The sequence below is a fragment of the Meriones unguiculatus genome, chromosome 8 (genome assembly GCF_030254825.1).
Source record: "Meriones unguiculatus strain TT.TT164.6M chromosome 8, Bangor_MerUng_6.1, whole genome shotgun sequence".
Lineage (NCBI taxonomy): Eukaryota > Metazoa > Chordata > Mammalia > Rodentia > Muridae > Meriones > Meriones unguiculatus.
In genome coordinates this window covers 69,330,348-69,357,700 of record NC_083356.1, presented here as the reverse complement: position 1 = coordinate 69,357,700, position 27,353 = coordinate 69,330,348, and the positions used below count along the sequence as shown (strand labels likewise).

Sequence of the window (27,353 nt, the reverse complement as noted above, 5' to 3'; positions counted from 1 at the left end):
AAATGTGAAGGGCAGTGACGTACTAACTTTACCTTTTTCCCCCCAGAAATAGGCAGGTTTCCTGCCCCATAAGTTCTGAACCACTTTCCTAGAATCTAGAGAATGAAACCACCATTGATAGGGAAAGCATGGGAAGGGGAAGGGAAGTGGTTCCAGGCAAGACCTGAGAAGGGAAGAGATGCAGGAGGAGACTTATGGACTGTCCCTGTACAGGGCATGTTATGTTGAAGGAAAAGAGTCTGGTCATGAACAGCTCTTCTCTGTCATGAATAGGCAGATCAAAGCAGACAAGGACAGGGACCTTGAGTGGAAGATATCATTCCTGGAAGAGGTTTATTCTGGGATTCCTACACAGACCCTACATAAACAGCTGAGAAAAGCCCCCAAGAGAACCAGGCTGAAAGCATGAATTGGGAATGACCTTTATTCTAAGTCTGAGTAGGAGAAAGGATCACAGTGGAAAGGTTGTTGGTCCAGAGTGACATGTAATTGTCATTAGAGGGACGCAGGGTATCCAGATACCAACTTCAACCATGGGTCTGATGAATATGCTTGCTTCTCCTTCCAACTGACAGATCTAGCATGTCTCCACTATCTCTGTTCATGAAGGCATAAAATACCCAAACTTATGGGACACAATGAAAGCAGTGCTAAGAGGAAAGTTCATAGCACGAATTGCCTTCATAAAGAAATTGGAGAGATCTTGTACTAGCAACTTAACAGCATACATGAAAGCTCTAGAACAGAAAGAAGCAAACACACCCAAGAGGAGTAGATGGCAAGAAATAATCGAAGTCGGGGATAAAATCAATAAATTAGAGTCAAAGAGAACAATACAAAAAAATCAACAAAACTAAGAGTTGGTTCTTTGAGAAAATCAACAAGGTAAACAAACCCTTAGCCAAACTAACTAAAAGGTAGAGAGAGAATATCCAAATTAACAAAGTCAGAAATGAAAAGGGAAACATAACAACAGACACTGAGGAAATCTAAAAAATCATTAATTCTAAATTCAGATTTCTGTACTCCACAAAATTAAAAAAATCTAAATGAAATGGACAATTTTCTTGACAGAGTTTATTTACCAAAGTTAAATCAAATCAGGAAAAAAAAAGTTAAATAGTCATATATCCTTTAAGGAAATAAAAGTGGTCATTATAAGTAGTGCCCCAAACAAACAAACAAACAAAAAACCTAGGGCCAGATGGTTTTAAGGTGGAATTCTACAAAGAAGCTTAGTAGCTTTGGAAATAAAGCCAGACATTGGAAATGGGATTATATCTAAAAGCAATACAAATGGCTGAAGGAGAGAAAGAAGGACCCCAGAGTGCAATAAAATCTTCACTAACTGAACATCAGTCAAGGAGTTCATATTTAAACTGTGAGAAGAATTAAAGATCCTAAATAAAATAAACCCAAACAATCCAATCATCAAATGGGCTGATAAAATGAAGAGAGTTCTCAAATTGGAAGCTAAAATTTTAAATGCCCAAGTGATTGGATTTTTCAGTATTTCTTTAAGAGAGTTATATTTCCTCTTTAAAAGCCTCTATTATCTTTATAAAATTGGATTTAAGGACATTTTCTTGTGCTTTGGTTGTGTTAGGATAAGCAGGGCTTGCTATTGTAGGATGGCTGTGCTCTAAATCTAATAGAAGAAAAAGTGGGGGAGAACCTTGAATTCATTAGCACAGGAGAATACTTCCTGAACAAAACACCAACAGCTCATGCACTAAAATCAACAATTAATAAATAGGACATCATAAAACTGAAAAGCTTCTGTAAGGCAAGGGACACCATCAATAGCACAAAATAGGAGCTTATAGACTGGGAAAAGATCTTCACCAACCCTACATTCATCAGAGGGTTAATATACAAAATATATAAAGAACTCAAGAAATCAAGCACAAACAAACCAAATAACCCCATTAAAAAATAGGGTACAGAGGTAAACAGAGAATTCTCAACGGAAAAATTTCTAATGGCTGAGAACCATTTAAAGAAATATTAGAATCAATAAAGAAAACACAAATAGAGAAAAACCAGGAGCTGGAGAACATAGAGAAAAGATCAGGAACTACAAAGGTAAGCATCACCAACAGAATACAAGAGATGGAAGAAAGAATCTCAGGAGCCGAAGATACACTTGGGAAAATTGACACATCTCTCAAAGAAAAAATAAAATCAGAAAAGTTCCAAACACAAAACATCCAAGAAATAAATTAAGGACACCATGAAAAGACAAAACCTAAGAATAATAGGAGTAGAAGAAATAGAAGACATCAGGCTCAAAGGTCTGGAAAATATTTTCAAGAAAATTATAGAAGAAAACTTTCCCAACTTAAAGAAGGAGATGGCCATAAACATACAAGAGGCCTACAGAACACCAAGTAGACTAGACCAGAAAAGAAATTCTTCACGTCACATCATAGTCAAAACACTGAACCTACAGAACAAAGAAAAAATTCTAAAAGCAGCAAGGGAAAAAGGCCAAGTAACATATGAAGGTAGACCTATCAGAATCACACCAGATTTCTCAACAGAAACCATGAAAGCCAGAAGGGCCTGGACAGAAATCATACAGTCCTTAAGGGACCACAGATTCCAACCCAGACTACTATACCCAGCAAAACTTTCAATCAACATAGATGGAGAATTCAAAATATTCCAAGACAAAACCAAATTTAAACAATATCTACATAGTAACCCAGCTCTACAGAAGTTACTAGAAGGGAAACTCCAAACCAAAGAAAACAACTACATCTAAGGAAACAGAGGAAATAGATAACTACACAACAACAACAACAACAAAAAAGAATACAAGCAATGAAACACAGTGACACCACCAACCCCACATCTAAAGTAAGTAACAATTGTTGGTCACTAGTATCTATCAACATCAACGGACTCAACTCCCCAATAAAAAGACACAGACTAACCGAATGGTTGCGGAAACAGGATCCAACATTCTGTTGCATCCAAGAAACACACCTATGCAACAAAGATAAACACTACCTCAGAGTAAAGGGCTGGAAAAATGTTTTTCAAGCAAATGGTTCCAGAAAACAAGCGGGAGTAGCCATCCTAATATCTAATAAAATAGACTTTCAACCCAAGTTAATCAAAAAAGATAAGGAGGGCCACTATATTCTCATCAAAGGAAAAATCCACCAAGAGGACATCACAATTTTGAATATCTATGCCCCAAATACAAGAGCACCTACATTCGTAAATGAAACAATATTAAAGCTTAAATCACACATTGATCCTAATACCCTAATAGTGGAAGACTTCAACACTTCACTATCACCAAGGGACAGATCAACTAGACAGAAAACAAATAGGGAAATAAAAACACTTACAGAGACCCTAAATCAAATGGACCTAATAGATGTCTACAGATCTTTTCATCCAAACTCAAAAGAGTATACCTTCTTTTCAGCACCGCATGGAACCTTCTCCAAAATAGACCATATAGTTGGTCATAAAGCAAGCCTAAACAGATACAAAAAGATTGAAATAATCCCTTGTATTCTATCTGACCACCATGGACTAAAGCTGGATCTCAACAACAACAGAAATAACAAACAGCCTACACGCACATGGAAACTGAACAACTTGTTACTCAATGACAGCTGGGTTAAGGAAGAAATAAAGAAAGAAATTAAAGACTTCCTAGAATTCAATGAAAATGAAGGCACAACATACCCAAATTTATGGGACACCTTGAAAGCAGTGTTCAGGGGAAAATTTATAGCACTAAGTGCCTGCAAGAAGAAATTCGTAAGGTCACATACAAACAACTTAATGGCCCAACTGAAAACCCTAGGAAAAAAAAAAAAAAAGAAGCAGATACACCCAAAAGGAGCAGACGGCTGGAAATAATCAAACTCAGGGCTGAAATCAATCAATTAGAAACAAATAAAACTATTCAAAGAATCAACGGAACAAAAAGCTGGTTCTTTGAGAAAATCAACAAGATAGACAAACCCTTAGCCAAACTAACTAAAAAGCAGGGAGAATCTATCCAAATCAACAAAATCAGAGATGAAAAGGGTGACATAACTACAGACACTGAGGAAATTCAAACAATCATTAGGTCATACTATAAAAGCCTATATGCCACAAAATTTGAAAACCTAAATGAAATGGACAATTTTTCTTGATAGATTCCATCTTCCAACATTAAGTCAAGATCAGGTAGAAAGACTGAATAGCCCTATATCTCCTAAGGAAATTAAAGCAGTCATTCACAGTCTCCCCTCCAAAAAAAAGCCCTGGGCCAGATGGTTTCAGCGCGGAATTCTACCAGACCTTCAAAGAAGTGCTAACACCAATTCTCCTCAAACTATTCCACAAAATAAAAACAGAAGGTACATTACCAAACTCATTCTATGAAGCAACAGTCACCCTGATACCTAAACCACAGAAAGACCCAACAAAAAAAGAGAAATTCAGACCTATCTCTCTTATGAACATTGATGCAAAAATACTCAATAAAATACTTGTAAACTGAATCCAAGAACACATCAAAGATATCATCCACCACGACCAAGTAGGCTTCATCCCAGGCATGCAAGTGTGGTTCAACATATGGAAATCCATCAATGTAATCCACCACATAAACAAACTGAAGGAGAAAAACCACATGATCATCTCCTTAGATGCTGAAAAAGCATTTGACAAAGTCCAACACCCATTCATGTTTAAAGTCTTGGAGAGATCAGGAATACAAGGCACATATCTAAACATAATAAAGGCAACATACAGCAAGCCTATAGCCAACATCAAACTCAATGGAGAGAAACTTAAATCAATCCCACTGAAATCAGGGACAAGACAAGGCTGCCCACTCTCTCCATACCTCTTCAACATAGTACTTGAAGTCCTAGCCGGAGCAATAAGACAACTAAAAGAGATCAAGGGGATACAAATCGGAAAGGAAGAGGTCAAAGTGTCACTATTTGCAGATGATATGATAGTATATATGAGGGACCCCAAATATTCAACCAGAGAACTCTTCCGGCTGATAAACACCTTCAGCAAAGTGGCAGAATACAAAATCAACTCAAAAAAATCAGAAGCCCTCCTGTATATCAAAGACAAAAGGGCCGAGAAAGAAATTAGGGAAACAACATCCTTCATAATAGCCACTAATAACATAAAGTACCTTGGGGTGACACTAACCAAGTAAGTGAAAGACCTGTTTGAGAAAAACTTCAAGTCTCTGAAGAAAGAAATTGAAGAAGATATCAGAAGATGGAAAGATCTCCGGTGCTCATGGATTGGTAGGATTAACATTGTGAAAATGGCCATCCTGCCAAAAGCAATGTACAGATTCAATGCAATTCCCATCAAAATACCAACTCAATTCTTTACAGACCTCGAAAAAAAGATTCTCAGCTTCATATGGAGAAACAAAAAAACCCAGAATTTCCAAAACAATCCTGTACAACAACAGATCATCTGGAGGTATCTCCATCCCCAAGCTCAAGTTGTACTATAGAGCAATAGTAATAAAAACTGCATGGTATTGGCATAAAAACAGAAAGGAGGATCAATGGAACCGCATAGAAGACCCAGAAATAAACCCACACACCTATGAATACTCAATTTTTGACAAAGAAGCCAAAACCATTCAATGGAAAAAAGACAGCATATTCAACAAATGGTGCTGGTCCAACTGGATGTCCACATGCAGAAAAATGAAAATAGATCTATATTTATCACCCTGCACAAAACTAAAGTCCCAGTGGATCAAAGACCTCAGCATAAAACCAGATACTCTAAATCTCTTAGAAGAAAAAGTGGAGAACAGCCTAGAACTCATTGGCACAGGAGACAACTTCCTGAACAGAACACCAACAGCACAGGCTCTAAGAGCAACAATCAATAAATGGGACCTCATGAAACTGAAAAGCTTCTGTAAAGCAAAGGACACCATCATCAAAACAAAACGACTGCCTAGAGATTGGGAAAGAATCTTCACTAACCCTTTATCTGACAGAGGACTAATATCCAGTATATACAAAGAACTAAAGAAGCTGAAAAACAGCAAACCAAGTAACCCAATTAAAAAATGGGGAACAGAGCTAAACAGAGAATTCTCGACAGAGGAATATCGAATGGCAGAGAAACACTTAAAGAAATGCTCATCCTCATTAGCCATCAGGGAAATGCAAATCAAAACGACCCTGAGATATCACCTTACACCCATCAGAATGGCCAAGATGAAAAACTCAAGTGACAACACATGCTGGAGAGGTTGTGGAGAAAGGGGAACCCTCCTCCACTGCTGGTGGGAATGTAAACTGGTACAACCACTCTGGAAATCTATCTGGCGCTCTCTAAGACAATTAGGAATAGTGCTTCCTCAAGACCCAGCTATACCACTGCTAGGTATATACCCAAAGTTTGCTCAAGTACACAAAAGGGATACTTGCTCAACCATGTTTATAGCATCTTTATTTGTAATAGCCAGAACCTGGAAACAACCCAGATGTCCATCAACGGAGGAATGGGTACAGAAATTGTGGTATTTTTACACAATGGAATACTACTCAGCAATCAAAAAGGAGGAAATCATGAAATTTGCAGGCAAATGGTGGGATCTAGAAAAGATCATTCTGAGTGAAATATCCCAGAAGGAGAAAGACAAACATGGGATATACTCACTTATATAGACCTATATGATATGATAAACATAATGAAATCTATACACCTAAAAAAGATAATCAAGAGAGTGGACATGGGGTAAGAGGATCAATCCTCATTTAGGAAGATAGATGGGATGTGCATTGAACGTATGACAGGAGTCTACTGAGCGCATCTGAAAGACTCTAACTAGCAGTGTTTTCAAAGCAAAGACTCATGACCAAACCTTTGGCAGAGTACAGGGAATCATAAGAAAGAAGGGGAGTTAGTCTGATACGGAAAGGATAGGAGCTCCACAAGGACCAAATATCTGGGCACAGGGTCTTTTCTGAGACTGACGTTCAACCAAGGACCATGTATGGATATAACCTAGAACCTCTGCTCAGATGTAGCCTGTGGTAGCTCAGTAACCAATTGGTTTCCCAAAGTGAGGGGAACAAGGACTATTTCTAACAGGAACTCAATGACTGGCTCTTGGGCCTCCCCACCCCCAAGGGAGGAGCAGTCCTGTTAGGCCACAGAGGAGGGCTTTGCAGCCAGTCCTGAAGATACCTGATAAAACAGGATCAGATGAATGGGGAGGAGGTCCCCCCTATCAGTGGACTTGGAAAAGGGCACGGTGGAGATGAGGGAGGGAGGGAGGGACTGGGAGGGAATGAGGGATCGAGACATGGCTGGGATACAGAGTTAATAAAATGTAACTGATAAGAAAAAAATAAAATTAAATAAATAAAAAAAAGAAATATTCAACATCCTTTGTCATCAGGGAAATACAAATCAAAACAATTCTGAGATATTATCTTATACCCATCAGAATGGCTAAGATTAAAAAGAAAAAAAACCTCAAGTGACAGCACTTGCTGGTGAGGATGTGGAGAAAGGGGAACCCTTCTCCATTGCTAGTGGCAATGCAAGCTTGTACAACCACTTTGGAAATCAATCTGGCGCTTTCTCAGAAAATTGGGAATAGTTCTACCTCAAGACCCAGCTATACCACTCCTGAGCTTATACTCAAAAGATGCTCCACCACACAATAAGGACACGTATTCAGCTATGTTCACAGAAGCTTTATTTGTAATAGCCAGAAACTGGGAACAACCCAGATGTCCCTTAACCAAAGAATGGATAGAGAAATTGTGGACCATTTACATAATGGAATACTACTCAGCTATTAAAAACAAGGAAATTATGAAATTTGTAGGCAAATGGATGGAACTAGAAAAGATAATTCTGAGTGAGGTAACCCAGGCCCAGAAAAACACACATGACAGGAGCCTAGCATAACTGTCCTCTGAAAGACTCTACCCAGCAGCAGATCGAAACAGATGCTGAGAACCACAGCCAAACATTAGACAGAGTCTTGTGGAAGTTTACGGAGGAAAGCTAGAAGGTCCCAGAGGAGGCAAAAACTCCTCAAGAAGACCAATAGAGTCAATTAGCTGAGGGCCATGGAGGCTCACAGAGACTGAACCACCAACCTAAGAGCATGCATGGACTGGTCCTAGGCCCCCGACACATATGTAACAGATGGGCAGCTTGGTCTTCATGTGGGTCCTCTAGCATGAGAAACCAGGGCTGTCTCTAATGTGGATTCTGTTTCCTGCTTTTGGATCTGTTTCCCCTAACTGGGCTGCCTTGTCTGGCCTCAGTGGAAGAGGATGTACTTAGTCCTAATGTGACTTGATGTTTCAGGGTGAGCTTGTATGGGGGGTGCTCCCCTTTTTGGAGGAGAAGGAGAGGAAGAAAGGGGGGAGAGGGGGAGAGGAGAGAAGGGAAGGGTCTGGGGTCAGGAGGTAAAATGAAAATATAAATAAATTTAATAAAAATTTAAAAAACAATATATACATATGTATGTAATTGAAAAATTAAAAAACAAAATAAAATAAAATAGTAGTCAGAGAGAATGGAAGAGCCTGAGGAAGGGATGGAGTTCCATGAAGCTATTTCCTTCAGAGGGAGATTTTCTCTTACGAAAAGAAGAGAGGGGGAGACTCACAAAACTCATAAGAAAACGACAAGAATTCACAGGAATTTAAAAATGCATGACTCCTCTGCAAGATCATACGGCTGCAACAATTGCTGAGAGAGGAGACTTTGCAGCAGTTAGCCAGTGAGGCAGCCGTTACGGGGCTCACGTGCTAGGGTGGCGGCTGAAGATGAGACCCTGAGGCACCTGTGTTCGTGAAAGTACCCTCACAAGCTCCCCAAGAATCTCACTGATTCTGCTGCCAGTGGGACAAGGGTGGAGTTACTTTTCTGGTCCGATGTGACTGCCCTATGTAGGCGGAATAGAAATTGTCCCCAAGGAAGTCATGCAACAATGAAACAGGCTCAAAAGGCAAAGCCAGAGCAGAACAGCTCAGTACTTTAAGGTCCATGGAGGGCACGTCCATAAAGAACAGCACAGCGAAGATTTGGCTGACACACTGTAGTATTCTGTATACAGTATTCTGGAAACCTGGGTCAACAGTCAGTAACACGCACATTAAAAACTGTCCAAACCCAGAAGCAAAAAGACACACACGGTATATACTCACTCATATAGACATACAACATAGGACAAACCCACTAAAATCTGTGCATCTAAAGAAACTAAGCAAGAGAGAGGACCCTAACTAAAATGTTCAATCCCCATCCTGAAAGGCAAAGAGGATGGACATCAGAAGAAGAAGAAAACAGGAAACAACCTAGGAACCTGCTACAGAGGGCCTCTGAAAGCCTCTGCCCTGCAGACTATCAAAGCAGATGCTGAGCCTGATGGGCGACTGTTGGGAAGAGTGCATGGAATCTTATGTAAGAAGTGGGAAATAGTAAGAGCTGGAGAGGACAGGAACTCCACAAGGAGAGCAACAGAACAAGAAAATTTGAACACAGGGAACTTCCCAGAGACTCATACTATTCATGGAGATAACCTAGAACCCCTGCACAGATGTAGCCCATGGCAGTTCAGTGTCCAAGTGGGTTACCTAGTAATGGAAAGAGGGACTGCCTCTGACATAATCTGATTGGCCTGCTCTTTGATCACCTCCCCCTGAGGCCACAGAAGAGGACAATGCAGCCACTTTTGATGAGAACTGATAGACTAAGATCAGAAAGGAGAGGAGGACCTCCCCTATCAGTGGACTTGGGGAGGGGCTGCATGCAGAAAGGGGAGAGACGGTGGGATCAGGTGTGGAGGAGGGAGGGGCTTATGGGGGGATACAAAATTAATAAAGTGTAATTAATAAAATTTTTTTAAAAAGTTTAAAAAAAAACTGTCCAAAGAAAAACTCAAGGGTAACATTCAAAAACTAAAGCTAAAATTAAAAAGGATTTTTACAAATGTGTGATACTTCTCACAAACAAATCTGAACATTGACGCTCAGATTTTTGCCCCATTGCTTCAGAGCTTTGTAACGCTTTCACTTCCCTGGCATTGCTGGAAGATTTGCACTTCTTTCATTTTAAAAATGATAGAAATATTACATCAGTTCCCCCTCTACTCCCTCTCAGGCATACCATGCTCCCCCCATGCCCACTCAGACTGATGGCTTTTTAAATTTGATTATTATCATTATATACATGTGTAAGTGTGTACATGAGCTACTGTTTGCTGCTCCTTTGCTGTGTATGATTTTGGAGCTGATTGCTTTGTAACGGACAAGACAATTGAAAACTCACCCCAGGGAGAGACTAATTCTCCCTCTCTCAGCTGTAGTTGTCTCTCTAGGAGTGGGACACCGTGAGATTGCCTCTTCCGCATTAGCATGTCTAACTGGCTTTGGCATTGTTCAGGTGTTGTTTTCTTTTTTCTTTCTTTGTTTGTTTTGTTATTTGAGACAGGGTTTCTCTGTGTAGCCCTGGGTGTCCTTGACTTGCTTTGTAGACCAGGCTCACCTCAAACTCACAGAGATCCTCCTGCCTCTGCCTCCCAAGTGCTGGGATTGAAGGCATGGGCCACTACGCCCATCAGATGTTTTCTTACAGTGTTGTGTAAAGTTACAGTGTTGACCCTTCCATATTTTCTGTGGTCCTGCAGAATAAGGTGCTATGTTCATTAGTTTGTGGGGTTCTTGCTAATCCTCATCTCTAATGTGTACAGTCTACCTCAGGCTCTACCAGGCACTTGAAAGAACTTGCTTCCTTTCAGGATAACTGTAATGAGAGTGTAAACAATGTGTGCCAATAGGCATGTGTTAGAGGAGATAAGCAGAAGGAGGCCAGAAACCATTCTGTATAGATAGATAAGGGGTGATACAATAGAATGATGACATGCTTAAAAATGGAAAGGTATAAAAACCCAAAGCTCGGACCGGACGATGAAGCCCTCTCTCTTGAGCACTCTCACAGAGAGCAGCAGAATATGCTGGTGCTCTGAGGGGAACTTCCCATCACCCTGCAGTTTGGAATCGCCCAACAAGCTTGCTATCTGCCAGGCAGAATTTTCACCTTACGCCCGGAAACACCGGAGCTGCCCGAACCGTCCTAGAGGACCGGAGGTGTGAAGCCTTTACCTGCCGGCCAGCATCAAACCACGACCCAGACTCCTTTGAGTCCAGGAAAGGTACTCCGCTACGAACATATTATGTATTGGGTCATAGTGATTGGATGTGTGTTAGCTGGATTGATATTATTAAAGTGCTTTTGTTAAACTGGAAACAAAGCCTCCGGTGTAATCCATCCTCGCCAGCATCCTGCGCCAGGACTGGCTGGAGTGTGCTCGCGACAGCAACCTATGGTCCTCAACAATAATCACGTCGCGGCAGAGAGGGACAAGGGACGGACAAGATGTGAGGGTGAGAGGTGAAGAGGTGCTGAGCTGGAAACATCACCCTATCAGGAAAAGATGGCACCATATGCTCATTCTCCAAGAATCTAGATCTCATTGAGATGGCAGTTTCTGGGTACAAGGCAACTCCTTCCTCACTGTGACCCCATGTCCCTATGAGGCAGTGTCTGCACGGACCATGAACACTGTAAAAACAACATGGATATAAATAGAGTAAAGAATAGTGGGACTGTATCTGGTGCTTTCTTGCTTTAGGGGTGATGGCGGAAGATTTAGTAGGCCTCTTCACCCCTGTCCCTTCTGCCAGGTCACTCACTGCTGAGTCCTCACAGGATTCTTTAAAGTCCCCACTGGAACAAGATCCTAGTAGAAACATGAGCACATTTGAATCTGTGATACCATCTTTCCAGTCCTGCCCAACCCAGTAACTTAGCCAATTCTCCCGTCACAAAGTCAAACAGCTTCTGAAGCCATGCTGAATGGTGTCCCATCAAATGAACTTGTAGAATTTCCTGTATCCTACAGGATTCCTTAGGGCCTGGCACCTACTGCATCCCATAGCTCCTGAACCTTGTTATTGAGCTTCTGAGAGCTTATAGGAGACTTCACAAGTATGCACTGAATCAGAATGGCTGCTTAAGGCTTTACTTGGGTTTGGGGTAGACAGGGGTCCTAGCAGAAGTGTGGTCCAGTGGGTAGTGAGTGTCCAGGATGAGATGGTTTTGAAGGGTATGTCTCAGTGTTGTGTGGTCCAGGGAGAAGAGACTCCAGCAAAGGTTCTACTCTTCATCAGAGGCAGAGTTGGCCTCAGATTTGCAGTTCTTAGGGGCATCTGTGACAGGAAAAGGAACAGAGGTGAGGGCCCCTCTTTCTACTATGGGAATAACAATCAGAGTGTGACTCACAGAAGATAAATGACAATCAAAGAACTTCCTCTCCACAGGTACTGTGGAGATACTGCTGGGAAAGCATAATCTGCCCACTTGACCACATAGATTACCAAGAATCTATGATGGATGTGTTGACTGGGAAATGAGTCCACATGGATATTGTGGCATGAGAAGGATTCTAGGGGGAAACGGACAAAGTCCCAAGTGTCCTGAGATCTTGCCTGAGGACACATCCTTCAGAGGTCACTCATGCCTGGACTTGCAAGTTCTCTCCTGTCTAGGTATAAGGGTTCAAGCATATGAATGACAGAACTCAAGTACTGAGGAGTCTGTGCTGTCCTAAGATTCTTTCAGGGAAAACTTACCACTGTGAACTTCAGGGACACATCTTTCTGTAGAAACAAAGAAAAACCCAGGGCTAAAGAGTTGCAATAGGTGAAGATTCAGGCACCTTCACACCTTAGCTTAAATGCCATCATGACTCTAACCTGAAACATTGCCCTGCTGTCCTTCTCATGGGAAAGGAGGACAAATGCTCATACAAAAAGAAACACACATGTCACTTGGAGTAATGGTTGACACAGGAGGACACGGGGAAGGGGCATGCACAGCTCTACATAACTACAGGAAAGCAGAATATGAATATGGTCTCTTTAGTGGCCTGGCTTGTGATCTCTAAAGTTACCTGCTTACCTCTCTGCTCGGGCACAATTATGTTTTCTGGTATGAAGCCTTTCCACTGTGCGAATTTCTTGAACTCTTCTAGGGCCTGGGGGTTTTCCTTGGGGTCCCTCCCTGTGGGCAGAGGCTGGATGAGTAGAAGGGTCATAACTACAGAGGTCTGCAGAGAGCAGTGGCACGAGGACAGGATCTCAGCCCAGCACTAGGGGCTTCACCAGGTGCAGGCAGAAGAGGAGGGAACACTTAGAGTAGAAGGTTGGTAGGATATGGATGGAGGAGATGGACACCAGCCTGCAGGAAGCTAAAAGGAGATGGCATATATTCTGCACGTCTGTCCAGGATAACCCTGACCTAGAAGGAACCTGGGTCACAGGAACACTAGTCTGCATCTCAACTTTAGAGACATTGCCAACCAAAGGCCTGTTAGGACCCAACCCTTCAACCTGACCTTCACAACATCTGAGACCCTGGGAAATGGTACTTGGTGGTTTACTTCTTGGCACTTCCGTACTGAGTGGTCATGGTCCTGAGGGCCATATATGTTTTTTTTCCATAGCAGGCCTTGTCCAGCTGACTCTTATCACTCAGATATTGCACACTGCAAGGCAGTACCCTGTGTCCAGAACCTACACACCCATCAAGTCTCCCATGTTAAGCATTATAGTCCCCAGTGCCAAGGTGTAGCTGCTACACATCCTCTGGCTTCTGTAGAGACCATACAGGAAATAAGGTGCCCAAGATCCTACCTATGAGCTGTCCAACATAGACTTTCTGCCCAAAGAACTTGCTTTCGCTGTAGAAGATGTAGTGGTCCATCACTGGCAGCTCATAGATGTACACAAGTACATTGGCCTGAACTGGAGATGAACAGAGAAAATGGGTGTGTACTGTCTTGTTCCAAACACACCATTCTGACAACAGTAAGAGAATGCCCAGAGCAGTGATTCTCAACCTCCTAATGCCATGACCCTTTTATACAGTTTTTCATGTTGTGGTGACCCCCAGCCATAAGATTATTCTATTGTTACTTCATAACTATAGTTTTTCTATGGTTAAAAAACATTATGTAAATATCTGATACACAGGATGTCTGATATATGACCCCCAAAGGGGTTGTGACCTACAGGCTTTGAACTACTGTTTTAGATGATGTTAGTAATGACCCATGAATTTCCAATCATACAAAGCTTTGGCTTGCTTTGTATGTTCACTGCTGGAGAGGTGTCATCCCAGGCATGGAGTCTGAAGCAAGGGTGGCAGGAAGATGGTCATGGCCCTTCCCTGCTAAGCCTAAGCCTCAGTTTCCCTATGAGTCAAGGGACAGAACTATAGAGAGGGAAGCCTGGTCCCTTCTGTGGACTAGCCTGTGACCTCTGAAGTCTCTAGGAATTAACTGGAGAGTCTCTCCTGGAAACTTGGCAGGGCAGGGATGATCCAGCCACAGGAGCTTGTCCCTGTAAGGGAGTATCACATGCAGCCAAGGAGACTGTGACAGTTAAGGTTAAACATCCAATTGGCAAGCAAGAATCTCCTGGAAGCTGTGCTTTTGTCTGTGCGAGTGTCACACTATCTTGATTATGATAGTGGAAGTGGTAAGAACCATCTTAACTGTAGTGGAACTATCTATTGGGCGGCAGACTCTGGACTGTAAAATGGAGAAAGACAGCTGAGCACTAACATGCATCCCACATACTCTTCTTCTGTCAGTAGTTGTAATGTAAGCAGAGGCTTCATGCAGCAGCTGCCTTGTATTCCCAGCTCTGATGGACAGTAATTTGACAGAGAGCTAAAATAACCCCTTCTTCCCTAGTTGCTTGGAACATACTGTTTTATCACAGCAGCAGGAGAAGAAATTCAGACAGACTCACAGGCTCTGTATTGGCCAGGCTTCTTTGTTTTCTCCATCAGGAATTTAACCTGTATGCAATTACCATGATGCCTAGAAAACAAGAAACACACATGAAGCCTCTTTCAAAGCCCAGACCTGTTCTCTGCTCAGCTTGCATGGTGAGCCAGCGACTTCCAAATGCCATATAAGCTGCAGATAATCTCAGATGTTCCCTGGGATGGTGTGTGTCCCCTTAAAGGAAGAATCTGCTTGTCATCAACACTCAAAGTGTAGATAATAATGGAAGGGAAACCTGGGGAAATTAATGGTGGCGACACTCACGTGGACACGTGTGTAACCTCCATGTTTCCCTTGGCCAGTGCTCTCACTGCTAAAGGGAATTCTTTCTTTGTTCTCTTCAGCGAAGTGGAACTCCGGTCATACACTATTGCCTTCTTGTACCAGGTCCCTGTGACCTATAATAGACAGAGCCCTGAAGACACCCCAGCCCAAGGCCAGATCTCCTCAGGACTCCAGCACATTGGCAGGGGCAACATTCCAGAACCCGGGCTGCAGTCCCAGGCTGTCCCCTCTCCCAAGTTCTGGGTTTCTTAAGCTGTGTCTGAAAACCCACATTGCAGTTAGGCAAGAAGTGTCTGTTCCCAGAGCCCCCAAAGTCTTTGCTTCTAGGGAAGGGCATGAAGGTCCACCCCTGAGAAACATTCTTGTTCTTGGAGTCATTGCAAGTAGAAAACTTGTGTTCACTCTGTAATCTAAGAAGACCATGCCCGCTGGTAGAACAGCAGTAGAGACAGGCAAGCAGTACAGAGCAGATAAGACTCCAGACAGAGGTGCAGTGTTAGAGGACAGACTTAGAGGGGTTAAAAGCCCCTGAGTGTGAGCTTCAGTCCTCAGGCATAGCACAGGACTCAAACTTTCCAACCACTCCTATATGCCATCTCTCCCTGCCTCACGTTCTTGTCTTCTGAGAGGAAGGGTAGGTCATCCTGGGCCTGAAGAACAGTCAGTAGACCAGACAGTGTGACAGTCAGGAGCAGGCTCTTCATCTTCAGGTTCTGTCCTCGAAACAAGGTTGACTCAATGAGGCTCTTCTAGCTCCTCAGAGAATGCCCTTTATGGCCACAAATAGCACAGACCACACCCCTCCTGGACAAATCCGTGTTCATCATGGGGGTGGAGGTTATTGTGTTGAGATATGGCAATCGTTCTGTGCCAATTTCAGATTTTAAAAAAAAAAGCCCACAATGCCCTGTAATGTTTGTAATATCCAAGGGTGCCACATATACAGGATACACTACACTGGGGGAAAAAAAAAGAACTCTTATACAGAAGTAGAGAACAGGCAGCCAGGAAGGGAGGGCCCTGGCTTCCTTCTGCTCCTTCCACACCTACCCTTGCCCCTCCAGCCACCCTTGGCTTCACTGGCCATCTTATCTAGAAGCTGGCCTCTCTCCCACTGAAGCTGAGAAAAGGACTGAGCCTTCTAACCACACACAATCTTGCCAGTGCCCTGGGCACAAGTTGTGTACTAGGAGCCCACCACATTGCCTTCTGCTCCTGGGTAGTCTTGAACCAGGTGTGAGCAGGGAAACAGTTGATGTGTCAGGGTCTACTTGACATCCCAGAAGCTCCTGGACCCAGCTGCTATGAGAGGGAGGGGCCACATGGCGACATTAGAGACCTCAGTCACCTGAACAGCTTCACTCTGTACACCAGAGAACTGTGCTTCCTTAGAGCACTTCTTAATCTGCCCTGTCTCAACCCTCTCCCTCTTTCTCAGCTGTAACCATCACCCACCTATCTACTCCTATGCTTCATCCTTTATTCCAGTAGCTAGAAAGGCTCTACCCTCATAAAGCAGTCACCAATCTGTGTCCACTATAGGGAATTTTCTTCACTGTAGATCAGGATTTCACCTTCAGCAACAAGACATGGATCTTCTGATGGTTTGCTCATCTTAGAACCTTATGATAGCACATATGGAACCCCTGTGCTCCGTTGACACAACTCAGGCTCATTTCATACCTTCTAGATTGATATACCCATGGAGTCCATCAGTTGTGCAACTATCTTAAAACACTACAGCCTCTGCTCTACCAAAGGCTTTTTCTATCTTTTCAGTTTGACAACTGGCAAGCCCTCAAGGTGACCTCTTTTATTCAGGTTCCCTTTCACCTCCCACTGTGGCATGATCCTGAGAAGGAAAGTGGGTGGTGAAAGAGACCTCAGAGGACTTGTGAGCCTAAAGAGAACAGGCCCTCCAGAGGCAGGCTTCAGCAAAACAGCTTCTGTAATGGGGGGAACAAAAGCTATTAAAACCTTGGGGAGTAAGTAGGGGCTTTCAAGGTGAGTGTATGCTATTGGCCAGAGCCAGGGTACTGGGGATGCCTCATTTGCATGAGGACAAGACTTTATAGGGGGAGAGAATGTTTAACCTGGATACAGGGCTACGTGATCTCCTCTCTGGGGAACAAAAGTCGGGGCACAGGACTTCTTGTGCCTGTTCTCAGGGCAGGGGCAGGGTGCCCCTACTTCTGCTGACCTCAGGATGAGATTTTCAGGGTTTGCACACACTTTGACCCCACTTACTCCAGCCCCCCACATCCTTTTCCACAGCTGTCTGAAACTACAGCCCCCAGTCTATGTTTGCTTTGAATGGAGAAGCAAGAGTAACACGTGGAGGCCTGGAAGCCTCCTGGGCCCAGAGCCCTCAGCTGAGCTGCCTTGGCTCCCTCATCTTCTGGCTTCAGTCCTCTCCAGCAGGAACTCTGTGTTGTCCCTTCCCTTCCTGATGTCCTGAGATATATTTGACCTGACCTCTAGAGAAAGCTTCTAGTCCTACAAAGACCCCTTTGTGCCTCTGGAGACCAAGCTTGGACAGATTCAAAAATCCACGAACAATATTAATGAATGGTCTATGACAAGCCCTGGGCTGTGCTGAGGGGCTGGCATAACCCAGCCCTGTAAGCTGCTGCTAAGCAGAACTCTGACATCCGGGGCTGGGGTGGGGCCAGTGCTCTTTAAGACCAGAGATTGGTAGGCAGCCTAGAGCCTTCACACCCAGGGTGACAAGGACTTTGTATACTTGTCCTGCAGACCACACTACAGATACCTTCATCTTTGTGTGGCTCTCTGATGTCAGCACTTATGGCAGTGATGTGTGTAGTTCTTCCTGTACCAAAACCATAAGAGCCACAAGGAGATGATTGACAGATGAGGTCTGCAACCATGTGTCTTGTGTGCAATATGAATGGCAGCTCCTGCACTCTACAGATAGTTCCATCATCTACCCAACTGTCCCTGTGTTGCAGTTGACTGAATTCTACCAAATTCTGCAACTATGCTCATAGACACCTGTTAAGTTACAGTGATGAAAGATACTATCAGAAGATGGAAGGGAAGGGGCTTGCAGGCAACTCTGGGAGGACAATTTATAGAACAGGAAGCCGAGGTCTACTGATGTTAGATGACCTCAGGAGTCCATAGAACAGTTTGATGTGGTCAGCCCTGGGTAGACCTTAGAAAGATGGTAGGACAGAAGGGAGAGGTTTTCTGGCTCATGTCGTTTCCATGTTCTAAAGCATCTCTCTTCATGTCTCTCCTTTCTTTTTTATAGCAGTTCCTGCTGGACTCCCCACCTCTACAACTCTAGTCTTCATTGCTTCTGGTCATGTCCCTCACTACCATTGAATTTTAACCTCAGCTCAGTCACACCTTCTTTGCCCTGCTAATTCCTAGGTACCTCACCACAAAGGACAGAATCTGAACTCTTCCCAGCATTAGCAGGTAGACTTTTAAAAAAACTTTTTATTGATTCTTTGTGATTCTTTACTTTTTTATTCTTTATTTTATTTTTTTATTCTTTATTCTTTTTATTGATTCTTTGTGAGTTTCATACCATGAACCCCAGTCCTGCTTATCTCCATTTCCTTATACCCACCCTTTGCCCTTTCAACCTCCTTCCAAAAATGAAAAATACACACACAAACAAACAAAGTAAAAAAAAAAAAAGCATAGAAAACATCTCATCATGGAAGCTGTTGTATGTTGCAGAGTGTCCCATAGCATATCTCTGTCTATACATCTTCAGCAGATTGAACTTTTTGATAGCACCAAAAACAACACCAGGCAGGTGAAGTACCCTCAACTGAGGTGTTCTTAGTTAGGGTTGTACGGAAATGGTAAAACACCATGTACAAAAGCAACTTGGGGAGGAAAGTGTTTGTTTACAGTTCATAATCCATCATCCAGAGAAGGAACTCAAGTCAGGAACCTCCAGATAGGAGCCAATGCTGAGGCCATGTAGGAGTACTTCTTACTGGCTTGCTCTTTATGGAATGTTCATTTTGTTTTCTTATAACACCCAGGACGACCAGCCCCAGAGGTAGCTTTGCCCACTGTAAGCTAGGCAGTCCCATGTCAACCACCAGTTTAAAAAATACAACAAGGCTTGTCTACAGGCCACGCTTGTATTTCATTTTCTCAGTTGAATTTCCCTTTTCCCAAATAACTCCAGCTTGTGTCAAGTATGCATTAAATTAGCTAGAACAAGATACATCTAAAACTCCTGGGGAGTAGTCTGATATGAATATCAATAACACCTGAAGGATCACCTACATTGTGTGTACTAGAGATTGTTTCCCTAAACAGGATTATTTTAGTCTTTTTAGATTCATCTGTTTTATGTATGTAAGTCTTTTTTCTACATGTAAGGATGTGTCCTACCTAGATGCCAGCTACAGAAGAAGGCATGAACTGAGATATGCATACTGTAAGTTAAGCCCAGGTCTTCTACAAGAGCTATATGTGCTCTTAATTAATGTTCTATCTCTCCAGTCCCTCAGTAGTTACTGTAGGGCCTGTTTTTTCATAACTCTCAATGCTCGGTTAGAGAATAAACACAATTTGAAGTATAAGTGGGCCAGTAAAGGACATGGACCATGGTTATAGTGGCCAAAGGCCAACCCTCTTGGTCCTCTTACAGTTTTAAAGACAGGGCCTGTCACAATGGTCATAGCTCCCACTTCTGGTGCCTGCACCTTGCTTTGCTGTTTTTCCAGCAAAACACACTGGTGGAGCCCAGACCTGCTGTGAATTACTGCAACTAATTATGGCGGTTCCTAATTGGATAAAAGCAGCCTAGTGTGTGGTACACAATCCTAACACTTGAAAGACAGAGGCAGGAGGACCAGGAGTTCAATGCCAGCATCAGATTCATACCAAGTTTTAGGCTAGCCTCAGCTACATTAGATTCTGGCTTAAGAAATGACCTACCACTTTAACAGTTGAAGTAGAAAAACTCTGTATCATGTCAATCAATCAGTGTCGGAAAGTCGCTTGACAAGATTCTGGGTAAGAACTGTCAGAGGAGTGTGCCCCTTATGTTGACAAAGAGCCTCTACATAAGATCTGCAGCACATGTTATTTCTACTGTATAATACTCCACTCTCTACAGCCTCTAGGACAAGCAACAAGGTCCACTCTTCTTGTGTGCATGTAATGCAATGCAAAAAGTTCCAACTACATAGACTTAGGGTAAAAGGAAGAATAAAAGATATAAGATTTATAGGAAGAAATTATTTCCTATGTAGGGATGGTATGGTTTGTCTCTGTAGAGGGATCCAATGAGTCCAAAAACAAAACCAGAATGGATGAGCAACTTGACCAAGGTCCCTGGCTATAATACCTTCGTGGCATGATGGTGCAACAAGCCGTGTGGAAGGGATCCTACAGCAAAATGGGTTCCTCCACTGAACTCTGGAAACCCACAGTTAGTGTCTCTAGCTCTCTTTACACTTGTTAAGTGTCCATTGTATTAACTAAACTTGCTGTGCTCCTGTCTCCTGACTAGTTAATTACATATTATTACAAGTGTGTCACATGCCATGCAGAAGCTCCAAATGGAACAAGGTGGACAGCAACTATAGGGGTAAGGAGTTTGTAGAGTAAACGGATTGTCAGCTGCACAAAGGGGATATTTAAACACATAATTGAAGGTGGTGAAGGAAATGAACCATGAATCAGTGACGTGGAAAAGTATTCCAGGTGGGAAGAACGTTCAGTGGGGCCTGAAAGGGGCAGAGGGAGCCTGGCTGTGCCAGGAACAGACTGTAGGGCAGAGAAGAGTGAACAGATGTCAGGGCAGGGAGAGGAAGTTCGCCAGAGACAAGGTTAGAGAAAGGGCGGAGCAAACTGTAATTTGTGAGCCACTGTGGCATTTGCCCTTTTACTGTGAGTAAAATGGAGACAAGGGGAGGGTGTTGTCGTGGTCAAGACACACCTCAGTGTCTCAGACAAAACCAACAAGTGAAACAAAAATGCAGTAGATGGAAAGATAACAAGAGCCAGAGAAGATTCACAGGGCTGGAACCTTCTGAGTGGATTTATTCAGATTCCACTGCGGTTTTCAGGTTCTTTCCTGCTTCCTCAAGACCTCTGTGAGATGAGTGCTCTCTCTGGGGTGAGCCTGCCAGTGCTGCCTTCTCCGTTTCAGATAGCCTATTGCCCTGTCATCTTAAAACCACACAAGCTGCTGCACCAGGTATCAGCTTTACTGTTGCCCCAAGACCGGGAAGTTCTGCAGGCTTCTTTTTGAACTTCGAAGAGGTCTTGGCACCTCCCAGCCAGGCTGCCTGCCAGGTTTCTCAGCTGTGAATGCTGGTGCCTGGAGAGGGCGAAGAGCGATGGGGACCTGAGGAGGGTTGGTCAGCTTGCACGGCCACTCTTCCACCCCTGCAGGGGTCTTGGTGCCCGTGGACAGACCAGTACTCTAGCTGTTCTTAGACTCTACCACTAGAAGTGTACCCCATAACAAGACTCATTCTTTTTCCTAATATTTTATGCACTTCCAAAGAAAGTCTTTATGGTTCCTGTTACATGCATGTGAAATCACACTGCATTTTAGCCCTGTGTCTGATTCCAGAGAAGTTATGTGATTCAGGTGTGAATGGTGGAGCCTATGTAATATAATTGTGTAAATATGACATGGTGACCCAGCTTTGAGGAGACAGTTGGAGGGTACCTGTCATACCCCTGTGTTCTGGAGCAGCTACTGAGTACAATCCCACCATAACTATGGTTTTTCTCTCACACACTGGGGCCAGACACACAGCTCAGAATAAGAGACACTGAGCTCTGGAGCACCACAACTCTGTCAACACATCTGGAGCCTGATAAACCGACTACATACCCACAGGCAGGAAGATCCCCCTCACCTCCACCTTGCCCCACAGACAAGACACACTTGTGGCCTACCAAGCTGCACTGGGGCTGCAGTCCACAAGGAGACATACATATCTCTGAGGTCACTGTGGGGCTGGCCCTTAAAGAGCATTCTGCCTTCTAAAACACCCTAATACAGAAAAGACCTCCAGTGAGTTTCCACAGCAGACAGCTCAGCTTCTCAACCTGCCTGCTGCCTCCCAAGGGATATTCCTTCAATATGCATGAATGCAGGTCCTGCATCCAGGCTGCGGTAAAAACTCCTCTGAGGATAAGGCTGTTCCCCTATGGCAGGGGTTATGAGCTTGGCCAACAATGTCAGTGTCTCCATCCCATTGTCTGTGTTTTCTCAGTGGAGCAAGACCAGCATGGCTTCAGTGTGGTCCAAAAAGTATGTAAGGATATTCAGTGTACCAATCAAGTTCCCTACCCAGGGTTCCAATACCTAAAAGAACACCAACACCGATAGTTTTACCCCAGATAAAGGTGTAAGGGCATTGGAGTCTATGGGACATAGCTCTTCAGTGTATGAGTATCTGGAAGGCACACAGCCCCTGAGTCATTCTCAGGAGAATGTAATCCAGAGGAATTGGCTAAACACCTCACTGTGCAGCAGAGGAGGGTGTAGAGCCCCTGGAGATGCCTGTTGTGGAGTATAACACCCACCACCATCAGCAGCAGCTGCTGCAGCTACTCAAAGACTATCAAGATCAGGTCTGTCCAGGAATCCTCCCAGTAGAAGGAAGTGCAATCATCAGACCCTCACCTGAGTTTCCATCTACTGCCACCTGCTGTATGCAGTTCTTCCCCAGGCTACATGTGGTCTTCTCTCAGGAGGTGCCTTAGAATGTACAGAGTGTTAAAGGTTAACTCAAGGAGACACCCTATCCATGCCCCTGTGGGAAGCTGCCATCAAGCTTTGGTGAGACCATTCTGTGATGTGGTTGGTTTGGGGTCACCCATACCACTATAAGTAAAACTTTATCCTCCCATTGCAAGCAAGCACAGTACTTGCTTCACCGAATTGGACTTGTGATGGAATTCTACAGTGGTCTATCACTGTGACCTATCCTGAGTGAGAAGAAGTCTGTTTATGTCTCCATAAGAAATACTCACACAAGACACAACCGAGGCTCAAGGACAACTGGCCTCCTTTGACCCCAGGCACTCTATGAGGAACATCTTGAGAAGACAACACAATTGTAAGAGAGATTTGTCATGCTCTCCATGAGCAGGTCCCATCATGAAGGCTGGCCCATGGGCATGTTCATTGTGGAATGCGGCTGTGCCCTCTGTGTCCCTCTCTTCTCTTCCCTCCTCCAGAAAACACGTCCTCTGTTGCTGACGATCATTGCCTGACACTGCACAATGGACAGGGGCAGATGCACTGACTTTTCTCAGCATGTGGATCATACTATAATAACCTAACCTAAAGAAATCTAATCCACAGACAGACTCCAAGTACACTTAAGTCCTTTTGTCAAAGTCTCCTGATTTTATTGAGTTTGGAAAGATGGTCCAAGGAGTATCTGGTTGCATTTTGTACATGAATCACATCAGAAAAGATTATTTAAAAGAACTGAACACTGGTTTTGGATCTTTAATGGAGATGTGGGGTAAATTTTCTCCTCTCTCTGATTTTGGACATAGGTTTGCATTTTAGTGTTCTGAGCCTCTTTGCCTCTTTGTCCCTGCAGGATGTGACAACAAGTAAGCTAATTTCCAGATATTAAGGGCCTCAGTAGCAAGGCCCATCTTCCACCTGCACAGGGGCCACATCTACCCTCCTCTACGGCCTCACACCAGGGCCACCAGACCTCAGCAGAGACAGAACCAGAGGGCAGTACTGAGAACTAGGGTTCTTGCAGAGACACACAGTAGCCAACATACATTTGCATCCCTGTGACATTGCTCAACCTTTTCTCCCCTCACATGTTACCATGCAGCTCCTGCTCTTGTCCCTCTGCCCTCTGCTGAGCTCAGTGTCTCTGTGTGCCAGGGCATGCCACCTGCGTGGAGACTTGTGAAGGTGAAGTCTTTTCTTCCTGACAATCAAGGTCAGGTCTGAGCATATGCCTACACCTGATTATCAGAGAGTTGGAGCCCAATAAACCATTCTTGACACAGACAGCCAGGAGATTTCTGCCTCCTTTATTGAAAGCAGAGGGCTGTGTCAGAGTGGGAGGGCCTGCCCTCTCTTGGCACCATGAGTTCTGCCTGATGCTGCAGAAGGAGGAAGGTCCCACTGCCAGGTTCCTGCAAGTCTTTGCAGGGATTCATCTGTGTGCTAGGACTGTTTTCCCAGTTCACAGGAATCTATTTGTAGACCAAGAAAAGGATGTGGATTGGAGAGTGTTAACATGCCATAAATAGAAGGGAAAGAGAATCAGCAAAAGCTTTCTTACTGCTATCATAAGAAGGGTTGATGATGCTTGCCTTGCTCAGTGATACTTTACTCACAAGTGTTCCAAAATCCATCAGCAATGTTCAGTCTGCAGTCTGATTATGGTGACCTGCAGACCAAGTGAGGATGTCATAAGTGGGTGGGAAAGACTGTCACTATAGACATGTCACACACAAGTCCTGTTGGGGCTCTTCTGTGATATAGGCAAATTCAAGCAAGAGACAAGGTGTTTTCCCACCAAACTCCCTGAAAAGGATGCCAGGGACATGGGAGCAATCATAAGGGAATCAAGTGTACAGTTTATTTGGGATAAGTACTCCCTGAGCACATAGTTCTCCTTTGAGGCTGGAGCACCCAGTGGGTGCTTAGGAAGGTTCTTATCCTTGGAGGACAGAAGACAGATGCAGACCCCACAGACACATCCTGAACTCAAGAACACCCTGACCACTCTTCTCCAGTATTCCCAGAAGCAAGTGTTGAGTTTGACAGCTTGGGTAGCATGAGGTGGGAAGGGGAGGTATCCACCAGACTTCCTCTCTGCCTTTGTTATGTTCTCTGGTCCTGTGGGCAGGACTCCATAATACAGTTAAGGTGTTCAGTTGATCCACTGCCCTTGCCTCTCCTTTGCCCAGACCGATATTTCATATATATTGGCAAGGTAAATGAGAAGCTATAGACAACAACAAGGTCTGGACAATGCCATGGCCCCTAAGTCTTAGGTTACAATGTGATGTTGGGGCCAGTGGGCATCAGTCAGTGTTTATGTTTAGTTCTCCATGTCTAGGCTGAAACACCTCCCAAGGGATAGAAGGGAAGATGTACAGGAATGCTGGAGTAGAGCAGGGAGACAGCCTGGTGTTAAGACCTTGAAAGGAAGGATCCTGGGAGCAGAGTTCCAAGAGATTCCTAGCAGTGTTTTGAAGTGTGATGAAAGCTGCAGGGATCAGAAGGGAGACAAGGTCTCAATGGTTGATGACTGTGGCAGGTGGAGGCCAAGTGTCCAGCTGGCAGAAAAGACACCTGGATAAAGTAAAATAAATTTAAGATTTAGTTATCAAAAATGAAGAAAATGATGTTGCTGGTAGGGAATTGAATAGAGCAAATGGCAACAGTTTAATTAATTAAAGTGTCAGATTCAACATTTTATTCTCATTTGTGGATCTTACATCTTATATGTATACAAGAAGCATATATAAGATATGTCATGAAGGTAGAGGTGAGCCTGGCACAACAGTGGAGTAGCATGAGGGTGAGAGGTGAATACAGAAAAGCCTTGATATACTTTGATGAAATGCTTCTCTGAAGCCCCTCAGCACATGCAGTGAATTCACACCAACTTAAAAAGCCTTAAATGCAATCAGGAATAGATGGAGTGTTTCAGTAAAAAAAAAGTCAGTAAGCCAACCTGAGCTCTGATGACTTCTGGATGGGTTTAAATCTGAACACTGGTCCACCCAAAGAGTGAAAGAAGGAGTGGACATTGGGGTACTACACAGGTAAGAAACAGGAACTAAACATATCCTAGAGGTGACCATTATCCAGAGTATGCTGTCTACATTTTTACCACCAAAGAAAGGATATGGAGGTACAGAATGACTGCTCAGCCCAGGGTCCTTTCAGCGGCCAGATGTGGCCAACAGAGAGAACATAGCCAATGTTCTTTGTTGGAGACTATAAGAACTGAGGAGCTAGTGCAGGCAGGTGAGAGGGCAGCCCTGACACTTCTTGTCCAGTAGCTGAACTCAATGATACTGCATAGACACAACAAGTCTACAAGGAACAAGCATATGTAATAGCCCTAGAGCAGTGGCCATACCTCAAGATAAAGAGCCTGGCTGGCTCATGAAGGATGACTAAAGATTACAGTGAATGGAATAAAGACATGATCACTATTGTAGAGAAGAAGGTTTTTATTGTGAATGAGGGAGAGTACAGCCAGAAGCATTTGCAGAGCATGGAGAGAAAGTAGTAGAGTAACTATGACTAGTAGACTGAAATGGGCCATGAGAGGACAAGGAGAGAAGCAGAACAGAGAAGAGGACCAAGAGAGAGGAAGAGACAAAAGAGCCAGCCAAGGCGCAAAGACAGTGTATGACCATAATGGCAGGATTATATAGGAATAAGAAGCTGAGGAAAGTGAAGACCTGGAGCTGGAGTTCAGGGAAGGGGACAGAATATAAGCAGACAAGCGAAGACAAATAGCCAACTTAGCCTCGTAACAGGTACTTAGATTGCTTAGACAGCCTGGAGGGCTGCCTGTGCTTTGATATGCTAATAAGACCCACAGTTAGCCTTTTCTCTGGAGTTTCTTTTGGACCTAACAATAGAAACCTAAATGCTGTAGCATTTCCCATTCATGTGGCAATACCCAACATGGATCTGTTGATGAAGTCCTTACTGTGAATATTGAGATCTTCTGTGCTCCATTGGACCTGGTATTTCTTTTTTAATAACATCTTTGCCTTCCAAGATCAACTGTAACGTGTCTGGAATGGCTGGCAGTAGATTTTCAGATCTTGAGTATTGTCTAGAGAAAGGCTCAGTTATCTAATGGTACTTGCAGATTTGGAAAAGTATCTAAAAGACTGATTAAAACATCTGCAAGAGCTGAAATGCATGGGATGGATTCACTGGGTAAAGTCCTTCCTGGTCAAAAATGAAGACCTGAATTCACTTAATAGGCAGACAGAGAAACATGCATCTGTAACCCTAGTACATTGGAGATGGCAGACAGAGACATAGAGATCTCTTGGTTTGCAGAGAGCTAGTCTAGCCAAGACTCCATATCCCAGGTTCAATGAGAGAATTGACTCCAATAAATGAGGGAGATTGAGATGAAGACACTTATATCAAGCTCTGGCCTACAAATATGTATGAACAATCAAG

At 43.7% G+C, this 27,353-nt stretch overlaps 1 protein-coding gene across 1 annotated transcript; it reads right to left on the bottom strand.

The window, feature by feature from the left end:
• Positions 1 to 12,057: 12,057 nt before the first annotated feature.
• LOC132656019 (vomeronasal secretory protein 2-like) lies at positions 12,058 to 14,919 on the bottom strand. Its single transcript, XM_060390580.1, has 5 exons — positions 14,862 to 14,919; positions 13,740 to 13,850; positions 13,006 to 13,107; positions 12,678 to 12,704; positions 12,058 to 12,254 (listed from the first exon to the last, which is right to left on the bottom strand). The coding sequence occupies exons 1-5, from the start codon at positions 14,896 to 14,898 to the stop codon at positions 12,202 to 12,204; spliced, it is 330 nt and encodes a 109-aa protein (XP_060246563.1). The 5' UTR covers positions 14,899 to 14,919; the 3' UTR covers positions 12,058 to 12,201.
• Positions 14,920 to 27,353: the final 12,434 nt, after the last annotated feature.